Below are 17,280 nucleotides of genomic sequence, written 5' to 3' on the forward strand. Positions count from 1 at the left end.
GGGCCAGCCGGCCGCTCCATTTGCACGGGCTGCGGGCACCCCCGCCGGGGAACTTCTGGGCGGACGGACAAGGGTGCTGGGTGGGTTTCGGAGACGAGTGGCCTCGGCCACTGGAGCGGGCCTTCCTTGAGGGGTTTCTCGAGCAGGTGAGGCCCACGGGCTACAGGGAGAGGCTCCGACTCCCGTCAAGAGCTGGGGACCCAGGAGGGAGCAGCCTCGTGCCTCACCTGCCAGATGCGCTTGAGGAACGTGTAGGCCATGAGGCAGTAGTCCTGGTAGCTGGCCGCGCTCGGGGACACCATCAGGGCCAGCAGGGTGTAGGTGCGGGCCAGGGCCTCCAGCTGCCTCACGTTCCAAAGCTTCTCCAAGGAGACTGTCCCTGCAGCCTCGGACACTGGACTTTCAGGGGCTGTCTGAGTGGGCAGCTGTTCCTCTGCAAGACAGGGGTGCCCACGGCCATGAGCATGTCCACGCTCGGATGGCGTGGGCCCTTCTGAAGGGCACCTGGGGGCACGGGCGTCCAGGGCTCCTCCCCTAGCCAGCGGACCATAGGGCTGCCCGCTGGGGGCTGCAGGTCCCGGTGGGGGCCGTGAGGACACGCCCGTCCCAGGCAGGAGAGAGCCCCCCACCCAAGCGCCCCGGTGCCACGGGGAGGGCGCGGCCCTGCGCACTGAGCAGCTGACCGTGAACCAGAGCAGATAACCACTGAGGGGCGTCCGAGCCCACCCTCACCTGCCAGCTCAGGGGCGTCCCTGGCAGGTGTCATCGCCAGCAGGATGTGAATCGCCCACGTCAGGTGGAAAGTTACGTCCTCCATGGGAAACTGTTTGTCATACAGCCACTCGCTGAATTCCAGGATGTATTCTACTTTTTGCCAGTCACTCTCCGGCTTCTTTGGGATTAAACAAAAAGGCCAGAAGGGGTATGTGTTCACTCCTCAGCGTCCCAAACGCTGGGACTGAGCGCGTCGCCGCAAGCGGGTGGAGGGCTCTCAACCCACCTTCGCGGCGCGGGATCCTCTGATGGGACCCAACGCCGTCCACACTCGTGCACAACCTTTCCGTTGCTGACGGTCTTGTCACGAGACCAAAGCCGGGCAGTCTCCGGGCCCCCTTCCCACGCCCCCCTTCCCACCCCACTGCGGGCGCCCGCCGGCCCTCCTGAGTCTGCCTGCCTTCGGTCCGTGCTCAGCTTTGTGCCTCCCCGGGCACTCATTCAAATGTGTATGCGAGGCTTTCTCTGGACTGGTCTGTGGTTACCCAGGGCTCCGGGGTCAGGGAAGAAGGCTGTTCCGTCCAGCATGCAGCCCCAGAACCCTGCACAAAGTGAGTCGAAACTCACTGCACGAGGGACAGGGCTGCCGCTTCCCACCCCTCCTGGAGCAGAGACAGCCCAACTGATGTCTGGTCCACCTGCAGGGCCCCGCACGCTCGCCCCAACCCCACAGACCTCGCCTGACACCCAGGCCGGGGGGGCCGCCATCCGCGGGCTGGGAAAGGCAGGACAGAGGAGGGTGGCGCTGAGGAGCAGGCGTTTGATTCTGGGTGTCGGGCTGGCACGCAAGAAGACAGAGGGGGACGGGCGACGGGTCATGGGAGGTGAGGTTGGAGGGGGGTCTGGGCCAGACACGAAGTTGTGAGGAGACTCAGGGTAGAGGTGGGGTTTGGCTCTGGTTGAGATCACTGGCGGGGGTGGGAGGGGAGTCGTGGATGGAGGGATCGGAGCCCTGAGTCCCGCCCTCTCCCCATTAAGTGGTTGGCGGTGGGGGGGGGGGCGGTGGCTGGGCCGGGAGGCAGGGGGACCTGGGAGCCCAGAGAAGGAAGCCAGTCAGGGCAGGGGCAGGTCGGGGAGGGGGGGGCCTCAGGGTGCCCACGGCGGTCTCGGGGGCTTGGCAAGAGCTTTGCAAGGGAGCTGGGGGGTGCCAGAGCCTGGGTGGGGTTTATGACGGACACCGTCTTCTCAACGAATGGTGTTGGGAAAACGGGGCGCCCTCATGCTCACACCAGTCACAAAGTATAACTCAAAATGGATCCAAGACTTGAATGTAAGAGCTGAAACAATGAAGCCGTTACAACAAATACAGGAGTGGATCTTCGTGACCTTGGACTATGAGATGGCTCCCGGGACACAGTCCATAAACACAAGCAACAAAAGAAACAGAGTGGACTTCATCAAAACTACACACGTTTGTGCTATAAACGCAGCACCAACAAAGTGAAAAGTGCTTGAAAAGACAACACACATTTACGAATCTCCTATCTCATCAGAGGTTGTGCCCAGGACACATGAGGAAGTCCTACAACTCAACAATAAAAAGACAAACAACTAAATTAAAAAATGGACAAAGAATCTCAATAGACATTTCTCTGAAAAAGATAGACAGGGGGCACCTGTCGGTTAAGCGTCGTACTTTTCAGCTCAGGTCACGATCTCACGGTTCACTTTGTGGGTTCGAGAGCCACTGTGCTGACAGCTCGGAGCCTGGAGCTGCTTCGGATTCCGTGTCTCCCTCTCTCTGCCCCTCCCCCGCTCACACCTCTGTCTCTGTCTCTCTCTCTCTCTCTCAAAAAGTAAATAAACATTAAAAAAAATTTTTTTCAGGCTAAAAAGATAGACAAATGGCCAATACATGCATGAAAATACATTGCTTTCTCTCTCTCTAAAAAATAAATAAACCTTAAAAAAAGGGGGGCACCTGGGGGCTCAGTTGGTTAAACATCTGACTTCGGCTCAGGTCACAATCTCACAGTTTGTGAGTTAAAGCCCCGCATCAGGATCTCTGCTATCAGCACAGAGCCCAGAGCCTGCTTTGGATCCCCTGTCTCCCTCTCTCCCTGCCCCTCCCCCACTCGTGCTTTTTCTCTCTCTCTCAAAAATAAATAAACATTAAAAATAAATAAATAAATAAACATTAAAAAAGAAAGAAAAAGAAAATACACACGTGTGAGTCACCCGGGCAGCACAAGTCAAACCACAATGGGACAGCACCGTCTCCCCCAGGACACTAGGTCAGAAAGCCAGGGGGCGGTGCGGGCCAGGACGCGGCCACACTGGGGCCCTCGCCACTGCTGGTGGGAAAGAGCTCTGGAGAGCCGTGACCGCCCCTCGGAAGGTCCAGTAGAGCTCCCCGGGCACCTTGCATACACTGCTAGGTCTGTGCCCGGGAGACACGAACGGGGCGTCCGTGCAGCGTCGTTCACAAGAGCTAAACTTGGAAACAACACGCACACCCGTCAACAAAACGTTACCTGACAACGTCTGCACACAGTGGAGCCTTACCAGCCAGAGAAATGGGTGAAGCTCGGACACGGCCATAACCCAAGACGGCCTGGACGCGTTATGCCAGATGAAAGACGCCAGGCACAAAGGACACATCTTGTGCGACACATGCAAAACAGACAAACCCACACAGACAGAAAGCGGACTGCCGGCCGGCGGTGGGTGAGGGGACGGGTGCTAATGGGCCAGGTTTTCTGGGTGGTGGTGAAGCGTCCTCAGACCGATGGCAGTGATGGCTACGTGACCCTGTGAGTTCGTGAAGATACACCTTGCACCCCAAGAAACCAGAAACGAGGAACGAGGGGACTTGGGGTCGGTGGGGACAGACAGCCTTTGCAAGGAGCCTGGTGCCGGGGAAGCCTTTCCCTGCAGGGTGGGGTCCACACTGCCTGGTCCCTTTGAGCCCGGTGGGGACCTAGGTCCCAGGAGCCTCTTCACTGGCCGCTCAGCGCTGACCGCACAGAGCCTGTGTTTGGACCCAGAGCAGCGTCCTGACCAGTCCCCAGCTAACTCCTTCCCGAGGGACACAGCACCCCTGGCTCCGTCGACAAACCTCACGGCAGGATTTGCTCCACGAGAGACACTCCGAGTAACAGAAAAGCCCCGTCAGTTACCTGGCGCTGGTGGTGTCCTCAGGACAAGCTCGGGGCCGTGACTGAGGGGCGGCTTTGTCCCCCAGCAGAGCCCCCACCGGCCGTGGGGCCACGTGGAGGCGCGTCCCCTCCCCAAACCTGCCCTGCTTCACTCCAGGTGCATGGAGACGAATGTCTGCCGTGATTCTCGTCGTGGGGAGAGAGCCCGAGACCCCCGAATCGCAGAAGGCGACACAGCCTGCTCCTCTGTGCCCGGTCCGGCCTCGGGCACCCCCTCTTTGCGGGCCTCACCCCCTCCCCCACAACCGTCCCCCGGGGCAGCAATGCAGGCGCTGCACCCACGCAGGGCCTCTCCCTCCACGCTGGAAGGTGCCACGGAAGACAGGGGTCTGTCTGCCTGCTGCCCTGCGCTCGTCAGAAGGGCGCGTCCCCTCCCTGTGGCTGCGCCCCACGCCTCCGCTGGGCCAGGGGTTCCCCAGGCCTCCCTCCTCGGGCCCGCGTCTACAACTGAGAGGCTGACGTCACGAGCACCCAGGCAGACCTGTAGGGCTTGGATGGCGTTGTGATAGCAGGTCAGCTCGCCATGCACACTCCTGGAGTTCAAGGCCAGACGGTGCCACATGTGTGCCAAGTAATCTTCACTTTCATCTTTGAATTTCTGTATTTCCATCGTAAAATTCTGGCCAAGTTTGGCCTTCACGATGACCATGTGTTTGAAAATTAGGCTTAAAAAAAAAAGCAAAAGAGAGAAATTAATGCTTGAACTGAACGGTAAACAATTAAATATATAGAAGGCACCCAAAACTAAGAAATGTTTGTCCATTTTCCTACTTACAAAGACAAAACAAGACGGAACCTGAGTTACTTGGGGGTTTTTGGGTTGTGTTTTCCTTTGTCATGACTTGTGTGTGTTTTAAGTCCCCTCCCTTCTTGTGTTGAATTCCCAGAGGGGAAACGGAGTCGCCAGTGGAGATGGGAGGGTGGGCAGGGGGGCAGATGCAGGTGGGGGGGCCCCGGCGGGGCGGGAGGGAGGGGGGGACGGGGTGCCCGGGAAGGGGGAGCGCTCACAGGCGGTGGGCTGTCCTCGGCAGCACCTGCACAGCCTCGTCCAGCACCTTGAGGCCCCCCTCCCAGTCGCCGCGGTCCGCGTGGCAGTGGAAGAGCAGGCCGTAGAGCGCGGCGCGCAGCGTCAGGTCGTCCTCGGCACCTGCGGCAGGAGAGGTGCTCGGGGCTCCGAGAAGGGGCAGCTCCAGGCCGCCCCGACCCGCGGGCCTCGGGGCGCCACAGGGAGGGCTCCCGGCACCACGTGAGAGCCCGGAGGCCGCGGACGTCCCTGAGGGCGGCGTGCGCCCGGTTTGTCACGTGCATCGGCGACCCCGCGGGCCTGACAACGACCCCCGGGCCAACGCGACAGCTGTCGGGTCGCGGGGGAAGGGGGGGCAGGGCCGCACGACAGCAGTCCTTTAGGACCGGCCGCGCCGAAGAGGCTCGCGAGGGGCTCACTGTCCCCCAGGCTGCCCCACTGCTCTTCCTGCCTCCGCGTGGCTCACCTTCGAGGGGTGCCTCCCGAGCGCCCCACCCCTTCCCCGGCCGGGCCTCCACACCCTCCACACCTGAGCTGGCTCAGACTTTTGGTTTTCCGAGCCCTGTCTCTGTTTCGGACTCCCGTTACTTTTCTACCTCGTGAAGGAAGAAGAATCCTTTCTGGAAAGCCCTGACCCGCACTGCCGGGCGTGGCTGCTGGCCAGGCCCGGCAGGTGGCGGCATCGGGCTGATGGACGGAGACCACGCCTTCCTGTTGACTTGCCGCCAACCGTGCCACTGCGCCGCCCAGCTTCAGCGCCCCCCTGTCCCGTGTAAGCAGAGGCCCCGTGGCGGGTACGGGGCCCTCAGCGGCAATAGTTTACATGGGTGACCGTGTAGCCTTCTTGTCCTGTTTGGATGTCAGAGCAGCCGGGAGAGCAGGCCCAAGGACCCGGCCACACACACGGCCACACGGCCAGCACAGCACGCACTGCCCGGGACCTGCGTGGCCTCTGCACCGCCAGTGCTGGGATCTCAGGACACAGGTGTCCCTGCGTCCACACCCAGGAGCAGGTGGATTCAGGCACGTGACTGGGTAAGCCGGTCAACCCCGATCAGCTCGGGGGGCTCCGGTGGGGCGGCGAGGACCGCCAGCGTCTGCCATTTCAGTCCCGACTGGCTCAGGTCCTGCCCTTGGCTCTGCATTTCTTTGATCTGTGCCAAGGAGCAACATCCTCCCTGGTCTGCCCTCACGGTCACTGTCACCGTCACCGTCACGGCTCTGGACCGTCCACCGCTCTTCCGGTCCAGTCCCTCCCCTCAGGCACTGCAGCTGTCGTCGGGGGCCTGTGCGCCGGGCCCCCTCCTGCTCCACCCCTTCCCCGCAGGTCCTTCCGGGCGGGGCCTCGGGGTGGGGTCGCCACCAGGGAGGAAAGTGCTGTGCGGAGTCAAGCCTCTGGGCGCTCGCGTGAGTCTGTTCCCACAGCACGGCCCGTCCTGACCAACACGCCTGCGTATCACAGAAGTTACTCCCTGACTCACTTTAAGAAGTAATCTTCCCACGGAACACCTGCTTGGCTCAATCGTACTTTCCGATCTTCCCCCTACAATCTGCCTTTTTCGCTACTACTAAACTGACCTATTTGATCATTTCGGTGTGTGGAGTTCAGCGTGGGCGGGGCCTGCACAGCCCCCCCCCACCCCCCCAACCATACTCCGCCAGGAGCCTCGATCCGCGGCCCGGGCTGCCGTCTGGAGCGTGGTGCTCAACGCACTCTTCAATCACACACGGTCCTACTGTCTGCTCATTATCTCAAATCAACTTTATCACCCAACAGACCCGCAGTACTCGGGGAGGGGGCCCGCTGGCCCAGCCCCCAGCATTTACACACTGAGACCTTACAGTAACAGGAATGATGATGTTTTAGCGGTTAGTCATCATTTTCTTTCTTTAAACATGAATTCTTAAATACGGTCTTACTGTTCTGAGTTCAGTTTGTGTTTTGCTTCTGCTTTGCAGGAGTCTGTCTCTACGTTGGCTTTGGAAGTACAAGAACACGACTTATCTGCCAGAGTGACCCAGAGGCTGGGCCTCCCGGCGGCCACCACTGAGACGGCCACCACCCGCCCAGAGCCCTGCCCGGAACCCAGGCGCCGGACGAGGGGCCCTTCCGGGCTTCGGTTTCCCTGCGCGCAAAGTGCAGGTTCCAGGAAGTTGTTCACAAACAGCACTCTGTGCCCGTCACACAGGAGCCGTTACTGTCGTGATGAAGCCGTCTGTGCGTTAGTGCAAGGAATAAACAGCGCGCGGCACCTCCCTTTCTCTGTGCTGCGGCCGCGTCTCGCGCCTACAAACCTGGGAGAAAATGCCCTTCGGGAGTCCCTCCGCTTTGGAAGTCCGCTGTAGGCCACTGGTGCAGAAGCAGTGTTTTTCCTTTTCCCTAAGGTGAAAGCAAAGAAACCGTGCAGATATCGCAAAGGTGCAATTTATTCTTTCACCATTTTGATTTTTATTTGCCTCAGTATCTGAATACAGAAACGGAAGCCAAGTTCCTGAACCACTAAGCCACAAACACTGAAGTCACATCTCACCCCTAAGGAAAGGCCCCCCAGTGCACACGAGAACATGCACAGAGACTGCCTCACGCGGCCTGCACCCTTTCTAATGACGCAACACATCCAAATCAGTGTTAGAGCTTGAAATCAACGGGACCAAAAGCACATTAGAAAAGACTTATAGGGGCGCCTGGGTGGCTCAGTCGGTTAAGCGTCCGACTTCAGCTCAGGTCATGATCTCACGGTTCACGGGTTTGAGCCCCACGCCTGACTCTGTGCTGACAGCTCGGAGCCTGGAGCCTACTTCGGATTCTGCGTCTCCCTCTTCTTTGCCCCTCCCCGACTCATGCGCGCATGCACGCGTTCTCTCTCTGTCTCTCTCAAGAATAAATGTTAAAACATTTTTTTAAATAAAAAAAAAAAATCAGATGTGAAAGTAGGACTATTATGACCTTGGAGAGATAAAAAGGATTCTAAGAGAAGGCTCTGGCCTAGCGCATACTGACAAATTAGATCTAGAAGAAATGGAAAAATACTTTAAAACACACAATTGCCCAAGCTAACTCAATAAGAAATGGAAAACGTCAACAAACGTAAACAAGTAGAGACTGAATCAGTAACCAGAAATCTCCCAATAAAGACAAGTCCTGGACGCAAGGCTCACGGGTGGATTCTACCAAACATGTGAACAATTGGCAGTAACCCTCCTCAACTTCCAAAAACCGAAGAGGAGGAAATGCTTCCGTGCCAATTCTGACGCGATTCTGACACCAACGTTACTTTGATAGCAAGTCCAGACAGAGACATCACAAGAAAATTACAGACCAAGACAATACTCTATGACTATAGATGCAAAAATGCTCAACAAAATTTAACAAATCAAATCCAACAGCATAGTGAAAATATGATTCACCATGACCACGTGTATTCCCAGGAATACAAGGGTGGTTCCACGTAAGACCGATCAGTGTAATTAATCCAGCACATTAACAGAATGAAGGAGAAAAACCACACGATAATCTCAACCGATGGAGAAAAGGTATCTGACAAAATCCAACAACTGTTCATCATAAAATCTTAGAAAACTAGGAATAACAGGAAAATTGCTCAACATATAAAAGGTATTTATGAACAACCCATAGCCGACGTTGTGCTCAACAGTGAAAAACTGAAGCTTCCTGCTAAAATCGGGAAAAAGATGAGGGAGTTTCAGCATTTTACTGGACATTCTAGCCAGAGTAATAGACAGAAAACAGGATAAAAGCCAGCCAAACTGGAAAGGAAGAGGTAAAACTGTCCCTATTCACAGATGATACGATCCTAGGTATAGAAAATCCCAAAGAATCCCCAAGAAAACCACTAGAGCAAATAAATGAATGTAGCAAAGTTGCAGGACACAACAATACAACAATCAGTTGTTTTTCTATGTACCCGCAGTGATCAGTCTGAAAACAAAACCAGGAAGTGCTGTGGACTTAGCTGTGTCCCTCCACTACCAAATTCCCATGCAGAAGCCCTAACCCCCAGGGCGCTGATATTTGGAGATGAGGTTCTTGGGAGGTAATTAGGATTAGATGAGGTCATGACGTAGGGTCCTCATGATGGTGTTAGTGTCCTTATAAGATGAGACACCAGAGACCTTGCTGATCTCCACACACCCCCAAACGAGGAGAGAGCAAGAAGGCAGATGTATACAAGACGGGACAAGGCCTTACTGGCTCTCTGATCTTAGACTTCCTTCCAGACTCCAGAAGAGTAAGAAACAAATTTCCACTGTTTAAGCCCTCCAGGCACCCAGCATTTTGTTATGGCCGCCTGAGCTGAGACAAAAAGCAATTTCATTTATACCGTCACCTAAGAGAATTAAATGCTTGCAAAGAGGTGAAAGACATATATGTTGAAAACTATGAAAACATTGTGCTGAAAGAAAGTGAACAAGGTCTGTATGAATGGGAAGACATCACTTGTTCATGGATGGAAAAATGTTAAACTGTCCACAGCACCCAAAGTGATCGATAGATTTAATACAATCCCTCAAAATCCCAACACCCTTCTCCAAAGAAATGGAAAAGCCAAACCCCAAATTCATGTGGAATTGCAAGCGGCTCCAAGTAGCCAAAACAACCTCAAAGAAGATTAATAAAGTGGGAAGGCTCACAATTCTTGACTGCAAAATTTACCACAAAGCTACAGGAATCGAATCAGTGTGATCCTGGCACAAGGACAGACATATAGACCAATGGAATAAAACAGAGAGCCCAGAAATAAATTCTCAGATACATGGTGAGTGACTTTTGACAAAGACACTAAGATCATACAACGGGCAAAGAACACTCTTCAGCAACTGGTGCTGGGTGGGGCTCCTGGGTGGCTCAATCGGTGAAGCGTCCGACTTCGACTCAGGTCATGATCTCACCGTTCGTGAGTTCAAGCCCTGTGTCGGGCTCTGTGATGACAGCTCGGAGCCCAGAGCCTGCTTCGGATTCTGTGTCTTCCTCTCTCTCTGCCCCTCCCCTGCTCATACTCTGTCTCTCTCTAAACTAAATAAACATTAAAAAAAAAAAACTGGTGCTGGGAAAACTTGATTTTCACAGGCAAAGAAATAAAACTGTCCCCCTATCTTACACCACATACTAAAGTTAACTCAAAGTGAGGGTGGGGGAAACCTGAAACATAGGAGCTAAATCTATAAAACTCGTAAAGAAAACATTGGAAAAATTCTTCATGACGTTGGATTTGGCAATGACTCCATGGATGTGACACCAAAAACATAGGCAAAAAGAAAAATATAGTTGAACTTTGTCAAGATTAAGAACTTTTGTGTGTCAAAGGATACCATCAAGGGAGTGAAAAGGCAATCAAATGAATGGGAGAAAAAAATCTGCAAATCTGATGTTTGATAAAGAATTAATATCCAGAATATATACAGAACTCTTGCAATTCAACAACAACAACAACAACAACAACAACAACAAAAATCCAAAAATGGGCAAAGGACTTGAACAGACATTTCTCCAAAGAAAATATGCAGATAACTAATAAGCACATGAAAAGATGCTCAAAATCATTTGTCATCAGGGAAATACAAATCAAAATCACAATGAGGGATCTCTTCACACCTACTGGGATGGGTATAATTTTTTTTTTTTAAATCGGAAACGAGTGTTGACAGGATGTGCAGAAATTGGAACGCTGCTGGTGGGTATGTATAATGGAGCAGCTGCTTTGGAAAATAGCTTTGCATTTCCTTCAAAGGTTAAACACAGAAGTACCATATAACCCAGCAGTTCTACTCCTAGGTGTGGACTCAAAAGAACTGACAGCAGGGACACAAATATATTTGCACACTCATGTGCGTAGCCGCACTATTCACAACGGTGGAAAGGATGAAGCCATCACGTTCAGCAACAGACGAGTGGATAAACAAAATGGTCCATCCACACAACGGAGCATTGTTCAGTCACAAAAAAGAAGGAAATGCTGACACCTGCTACATGAACCTTGATGACACCATGCCGAGTGAAATAAACCGGACACAGAAGGACCAACGCTGTGTGATTCCTGTTCAGTGAGGAACCTAGAGTCTTCCCATTCATACAGATGAGAGTGGGGCTGTTGTTCCATGGGGACGGTTCTTGTTGGGGATGATGAAAAAGTTCCTGGCACAGACCCTGGTGATGGCCATAAAACACTAAATATAATTAAGGTCACTGAATTATATACTTCTGAATGGTTAAAATGGTAATTATATTAAGTATATTTGATCACAACTTTTTAAAAAGCCCACCGGAAAGAACTGAACTTTAGGTGAGTTTTATAAGTGTCTAGACCCGGGCTGGGCAAATTTTTTCTGTAAAGTGCCAGAGAGCAAGTAATTCTGGCTTTGTGGGTCACATGGTCGCTGTCACAATCACTCCCTTCTGCTGTTGTAGCCAAGCCACAGACAATATGTAAATGATCAGGCATGGCTGCGTCCCAATAAAACTTTATTTACAAATATAGGAGATAGGCTAGATTTGGCCCCTGGGCGGGGGTTGCCCACCCCTGGCTTAGGCCATCAGAGGTCATAAATATCTTTGTAAGAAAATAGGAAGCATCAGCCAATTTCTTCTATGAGGCTCTGATTTTCAATTTTCTTCTTGCTGTCTCTTGAACAGCAGTCTCCCCGACCAGAGACAGTCTTGGGGATTTTACGCACAGCTGTGGGCCCTCCTGCCACAGGCCTGGCTCTGGATCAGCACAGAGGGCGGCTCCCCCATCTCGTCCTGTCCCCCCAAACCTCCCCCAGCTCGTCCTGTCCCCCCAAACCTCCCCCAGCTCGTCCTGTCCCCCCAAACCTCCCCCAGCTCATCCTGTCCCCCAAACCTCCCCCAGCTCGTCCTGTCCCCCCAAACCTCCCCCAGCTCGTCCTGTCCCCCCAAACCTCCCCCAGCTCGTCCTGTCCCCCCAAACCTCCCCCAGCTCATCCTGTCCCCCAAACCTCCCCCATCTCGTCCTGTCCCCCCAAACCTCCCCCAGCTCGTCCTGTCCCCCCAAACCTCCCCCATCTCGTCCTGTCCCCCCAAACCTCCCACAGCTCGTCTGGCCGCCGGCCTCCGAGGGCTCTGCTGGGCCCCGGACTGAGGGCCCACGAAGCTCCGCCCACGGGCTCTACCCTAGACCGTCTGACCACGGACCTCTGTCTGTCAAAGCCTTTGACCTGCAGACCTTCCCTTAGAAAAAGGCCCTGCTGAAAACTGCAGGTTTAGGTCTGAGCCTGGCCTTCTTGGGCGGACGGGAAAGGTGCTGGAGTCCCCACGGGAAGCCGAGTCCTGGGGCACAGGACACACGTGGTCAGCAGGCGGGACAGCCCTCACTGACCTCCGCATGCCCTCTGAAGCCGGGTCTGCGCCCAGGTGAACAGAGGGGGCCAGCCGCGGGCGGTGACTTACCAAGACCACACACGCCCTGGCGACCGGGCGCCCATGGGGTGGAGTCAGGCCGAGACTTCGGCTCTGGCCCAGAGGTTTCTGTGGTTTTCCTCGGCCATCTGAATCTACTGTTCTGTCCTTTCCCCTCCCCTGCTGGGGCTTTCTGGGGAACGGTCAGTGTCCCCTTGGAGGGGAGGAAGGAGGAAAGAGAGGTCTGCGTGTCTGCCCTGCCGGGCTTCAGGGACGTCACCGTCCTCTGGGCCCCCTCCTCTGCTGGCCCGTGTCCCCGGTTTCCACGGCTCCCCGGGGTCTGTCTTCCCTGGGGATCTCGCCCTCCCTTTCCGGAGGACGCCTGCCCCGCCGTGGCCCCACATGGCACACCTGCTTCTTCGCTTCTGTCTTATTGATGATGCCGATGAGCCTCTGTACGACAGTCCTGGCTCTCCTCCTGTTGGCCGCGGAGGACAGGAGCGGGAGCCAGGTGTTCCAGTACTGCCTCACAGCCAGCATCACCAGGGCGCTGCTCCCCGCCATGCCCCCGAACCTGAAAGGGAATCAATCCCTGGGCTGGAGCGGCGTAGACACCAATGATGCAGGAGCGACATGGGAAGCTTCTCGATTCACCGGGCAGCGGGCACGGCTGGGCGCCACGGAGCACCCCGGACGCGGGCGCTCCCTCCCCCCGATGGCCATGGGGCCTGTGGCGACCCACTCGTGCCCGAGGGCCTCCCGAACATGGGGTGGAGTGGATGTGACCGCAAGGGGCGAGATGGCCCCGGCCACGGGGTCACAAAGGAGGGCCAGCCCTAGTGGCAGTCCCCACTGAGCCCCGTACCCGTCACCCCACGGCACTGCGGTCCGTCTACCTCCCACAGGCAGCACGCGCGCCGAGCCCACAGCCCACGCGGTCACACTGGCCACTTAGCCCGGCATGGCGCACCTGGCGCTCTCCATGAAGGACCTCGCGGCCGCCAGGCGCAGCTGCTTTCTGCCCTTCAGGTTCTCCATGATGCTCCTGCCCTGGATGCAGGCTGTGGTGCTCAGCATCTCGGCCACCAGTTGAGTCTCCACCCTGGGGACAGAGAAGTACGAGGGCAAGAGGGCTCTTCGGGGGAGACAGGTGCCGTGCAGAGAGGTGAACAAGCCCTGGGGTCATCCAGAGTAGCCTCGTGCGAGCCCCCAAACCGCAGCTAACTGGCCGAGCGCACTCAACCCACAGAACCACGAACCGGCGTGTTAAATGACGAATCTGTGAAGTGTTTTTCTGTGCGGCAGCAAAAGGTGGGCACAGCGAGCCCCTCCTAGCAGGGCCGAGCCCCGCCGGGAGCGACGGGGCTCCGCTCCCTGCGCCCCCGTGTGCTGGTCTCAGAGGGCCTCCGCTCTGTGCCGGGAGCTCAGTCCGGTACGGTTTCGACTCAAAGCTGTGTCAAGGATGCCGGACCCTCTCCCTAAACGTTTACTACCCCGGCCTCGCCATGGCTTGTGCATAGGTAACACCACACACGTGGAGACATCGCCCCCGGGAGGGGGATCCCGTGCTGGAGGGGACCAGATCCCCAACACCCAGCTCGGGGGGCCCTGGATTTATTCCCAGAGAAATACACACAGTTCCTGGGCAGGCTCCCTCCACGGGCCACCTGAGTCTTTATTTTTGAAGAGCGTGTCTTCAAATGGCCTCTGGCTGGGTCTCAGACGCTTCCTGTATTCCGTGGGATAAACCCTGCTCTTTAACTGGAGTGACGGCTCACTTCCGCTTGGTACATACACGGTGTGGTTGGGGCGGAATCTTCCATTTGCTTTCGTTTGTCCCGTATGTTGTTGCTTTCCTCCCTGATTTGGGCTAACGGAATGACTTTTCAGCATTCCATTTTGTCTCCCCTGTTGGATTTTTAGTTCTACTTCTGTTTACTATTGTTTCAGTACTTGCTCAAGAGATTATAACGTACATCCTTAACTAACAGTGTAGCTTGGGTTAATATATCATTTCACAGGCGGTGGGAAAACCTCTGAGCAGTATTCTGTGACGTGCCTCATTCCTGTCACTTGTGTTCTCACGGTCACGCGTTTTACTTGCATATTTACTAAGAATCCCACCACGCGATGCACTTCCGTTTTAAAAAGGCAAAATCTTTTAAAGAATTTAAGAACTGAGGGGGAAAGTCATTTGTGCTCACCCACGCATTCACCACCTCGGCGTTCTCCTGGCTTCGTCAACCACGTTTCCGCCTGCTGTCATCTTCCTTGAGCCTGAAGAATTTCCTCTGGCATCTCTTCGAGGAATGGATTACCTACCTTACCTTTAGTTTATCGTATGCCTTGATTTTGCCTTCATTTTTTGCAGGCTATTCTTACAGGAATTCTAGATTGACAGGTTTCTTTTCTTTTTTAACCCTTAAAATGTTAGGCAGTCCACGTTGCTTCTGCTGAGAAGTCTGCAGTCCCACCCTTGCTTTCCTACACACAACGCACCCGTTTGCCTTCCGACTTCTCTCCAATGATTTCTTGCCTTTGGCCGGCAGCAATGGGACTACGGTGAAAACAGCTGTGGTTTTCTTTGTGTTTATCCTGCTTGGAGTCATTGAAAACCTTGGATCTCTGGCTTGATGTTTTTAACTCAATTTGGAAAAAAAGTAAACTCTTCTATCTTCAAATATACGTATCTCTGCCTCCCTCTCCTGCCTCTGTCCTGAGACTCCTATTTCCCTTGGGTTAGGCCACTTGATTCTGCACGTGTCGTTGGGAGTTCTGTTCATTTTGCTTTTCTGTCTTTTCTCCCTGTGCTTTGGTTTCAATACTCCGTTGAGCTGCATTCAGTTACTTACCACTTCTTCAGCATTCAGATGTTAGGCTCTCCCAGCGAAACATTTCCAGATGTTGTGTTTTTTAGTTCTGGAATTTCCACTTAGGTATTACAGTTTCCATTTCTTTGTTGAAATTCCCCACCTGTACACTAATTTTTCCACTAAAAATGCTTTCTTGTATTTATGACAGCTGTTTTAAGTTTTAAATTTATTGTCTTCTAATTTTCAAACTTTGTGTCATATCTGCGTCTGTTAACTGTTTCTATCCTATTGACTGTATTTTCTCCCGGTATGGGAGAACACTTTCTTGTTTTTCCATACATCTGGTAGTTTTTTTATTTTCTGCTGGACACTGCAAGGGCTGTATTGTTGAGTGTGGATGCTGCTGCCTTCCTTTAATGGGATGTTGGGGTTCATTCTGACGGGCAGTTAATTTACTGGTGCCTCAGTTTATCCTATGAAGATTTGAATGAGGCTTTTGTAGGGTAAGTCTAGAGTGGCCCTTACAGCCCTATTCCTAAGGTATACGGTCTTTTTGAACGCCTGGCAAGTTGACTCTGGTTGGCCAATTCAAACACCTCAACACGGATGGCTTCCAGCATCTCTCTGCAGCTTAGAAATCACACCTCAGTGCCTGGGAACATACATGCTCTGTCCAGTAATCTCTTTTCTCACATCATATCTGACAAATGCGGCTGTCTCAGTAGCCCCAGGCATGGGTCCTTGTTTCGTCCCAGTATGTCTTCTGTCCGGGCTGTGCTTCCCAATGCTGACGTTTGAACACCCCTCCAACCCCACCCCACAGAAAGCAAGGGCGAACGTGCAGCCACGTTTGATGTTCCCTTTTACGGAAATCTCTTCTTTGGATCATCTTTTGTCCAATGCTTGGCAATGATTGGTTCATGTATTTTGCCAAGCTTTACCGTTTTTTCTCACAGCACAAGAGTATAGTAACTGTTACTGTGTAATGGCCAGAAATGGTAGGAAAAGGGACTTTTACATATAAATAAACATGTTCTATAAATGACTTATTTTATTATATAGTATATACTTATTTTATTTTATAGATAAATATAATATAATATGCAATAAATATAATATTAAATAGCTTACATATTTATATGTAAGATATAAATATTATATACACATATATAAATTATTAATAAATTACATAAATATATTGTATATATTATATAAATTTCTATAAAGACCCAACATTGATGGTTATGTTAAATGAAAATGCTGAACAAAGTAGAGATGTCCCAAATAATCTTAGACTATCTGGAATTAGACGAATCTATTTTGTGTCTGTTTTAAGGATCTGCATGAAATTTCTTATTAATGGACGTTCCTTTATGCTGATAGTGTGAATGTGAAAATTATTCTGGTAATTAAACACTCAGAGATGAAAATACTGATTAGAAACTGTACTATTTTTCAGCAAGAACTAAAAATTTACTATTACTGTGCATTGCTATTATAAAATTACTTTGTGACCAATTCCACACTAGAGTTTCTACCTATAAATTGCAAAGTGGAAAGATTAGCATAAACATTTGAAATACGTGTCATTTTCTTTAAACAGTGAATCATCTGCAGCGAGTGCCATGTGGCTGAATGTGACTGTGACCATGTATCCTGCCTGACCAGGCACAAGGTCCAACGTTCTGAGTGGCCAGCAAGGTCACTATCAAGTGGGCATCTCTTCCAGAACCAGGGGCCGTGTCTCTCCAGCTGCCAAGCACCCAGGAGCATGCCTGGACACAGCTAGCAAGCCAGGAGGCTGGATGAACGGTCAGAACCACAGTCAGACCCGGGTACGAGGGGCAATCCCGCTGAGTGCAGTGACTCCGGCTGCCGCTAGAGGGCAGTGATGCTATATAAATGAGCTTTCAAAAGTCGAGGCGGAAATTACATTTTTATGGTACCTCCACTTTCCCTATTACCATTTGCATAAATTTCTATTTTTATCTTCTTTATTGTATTCGCCACCAGCAGTGAAGCGACTTTTAACCCAACAGAACGACTATGCAGCAGCGTTCAGGTGCTGACTCTTTCTAGAAGAATGTCTTTGCAGTTTCTCTTTTCAAAATAACTTCTGAATTTTTATCAAAACGG

The 17,280-nt window shown here is 52.9% G+C and overlaps 1 protein-coding gene across 3 annotated transcripts in view; it reads right to left on the reverse strand.

Annotated features, from left to right (window-relative positions):
* CFAP46 (cilia and flagella associated protein 46) overlaps positions 1 to 17,280 on the reverse strand; it is a 94,867-nt gene that overhangs the window by 42,455 nt on the left and 35,132 nt on the right. For all 3 annotated transcript variants that reach the window (XM_042907885.1, XM_042907884.1, XM_042907886.1), the window contains exons 23-29: positions 13,302 to 13,433; positions 12,743 to 12,905; positions 7,252 to 7,336; positions 4,941 to 5,079; positions 4,414 to 4,597; positions 733 to 892; positions 228 to 433 (exon numbers count right to left, since the gene is read on the reverse strand). In XM_042907885.1, coding sequence (XP_042763819.1) covers positions 228 to 433; positions 733 to 892; positions 4,414 to 4,597; positions 4,941 to 5,079; positions 7,252 to 7,336; positions 12,743 to 12,905; positions 13,302 to 13,433 — 1,069 coding nt within the window. The remainder of the gene's footprint in view (positions 1 to 227; positions 434 to 732; positions 893 to 4,413; positions 4,598 to 4,940; positions 5,080 to 7,251; positions 7,337 to 12,742; positions 12,906 to 13,301; positions 13,434 to 17,280) is intronic.

The sequence above is a fragment of the Panthera leo genome, chromosome D2, assembly GCF_018350215.1.
Source record: "Panthera leo isolate Ple1 chromosome D2, P.leo_Ple1_pat1.1, whole genome shotgun sequence".
NCBI classification, from domain to species: domain Eukaryota; kingdom Metazoa; phylum Chordata; class Mammalia; order Carnivora; family Felidae; genus Panthera; species Panthera leo.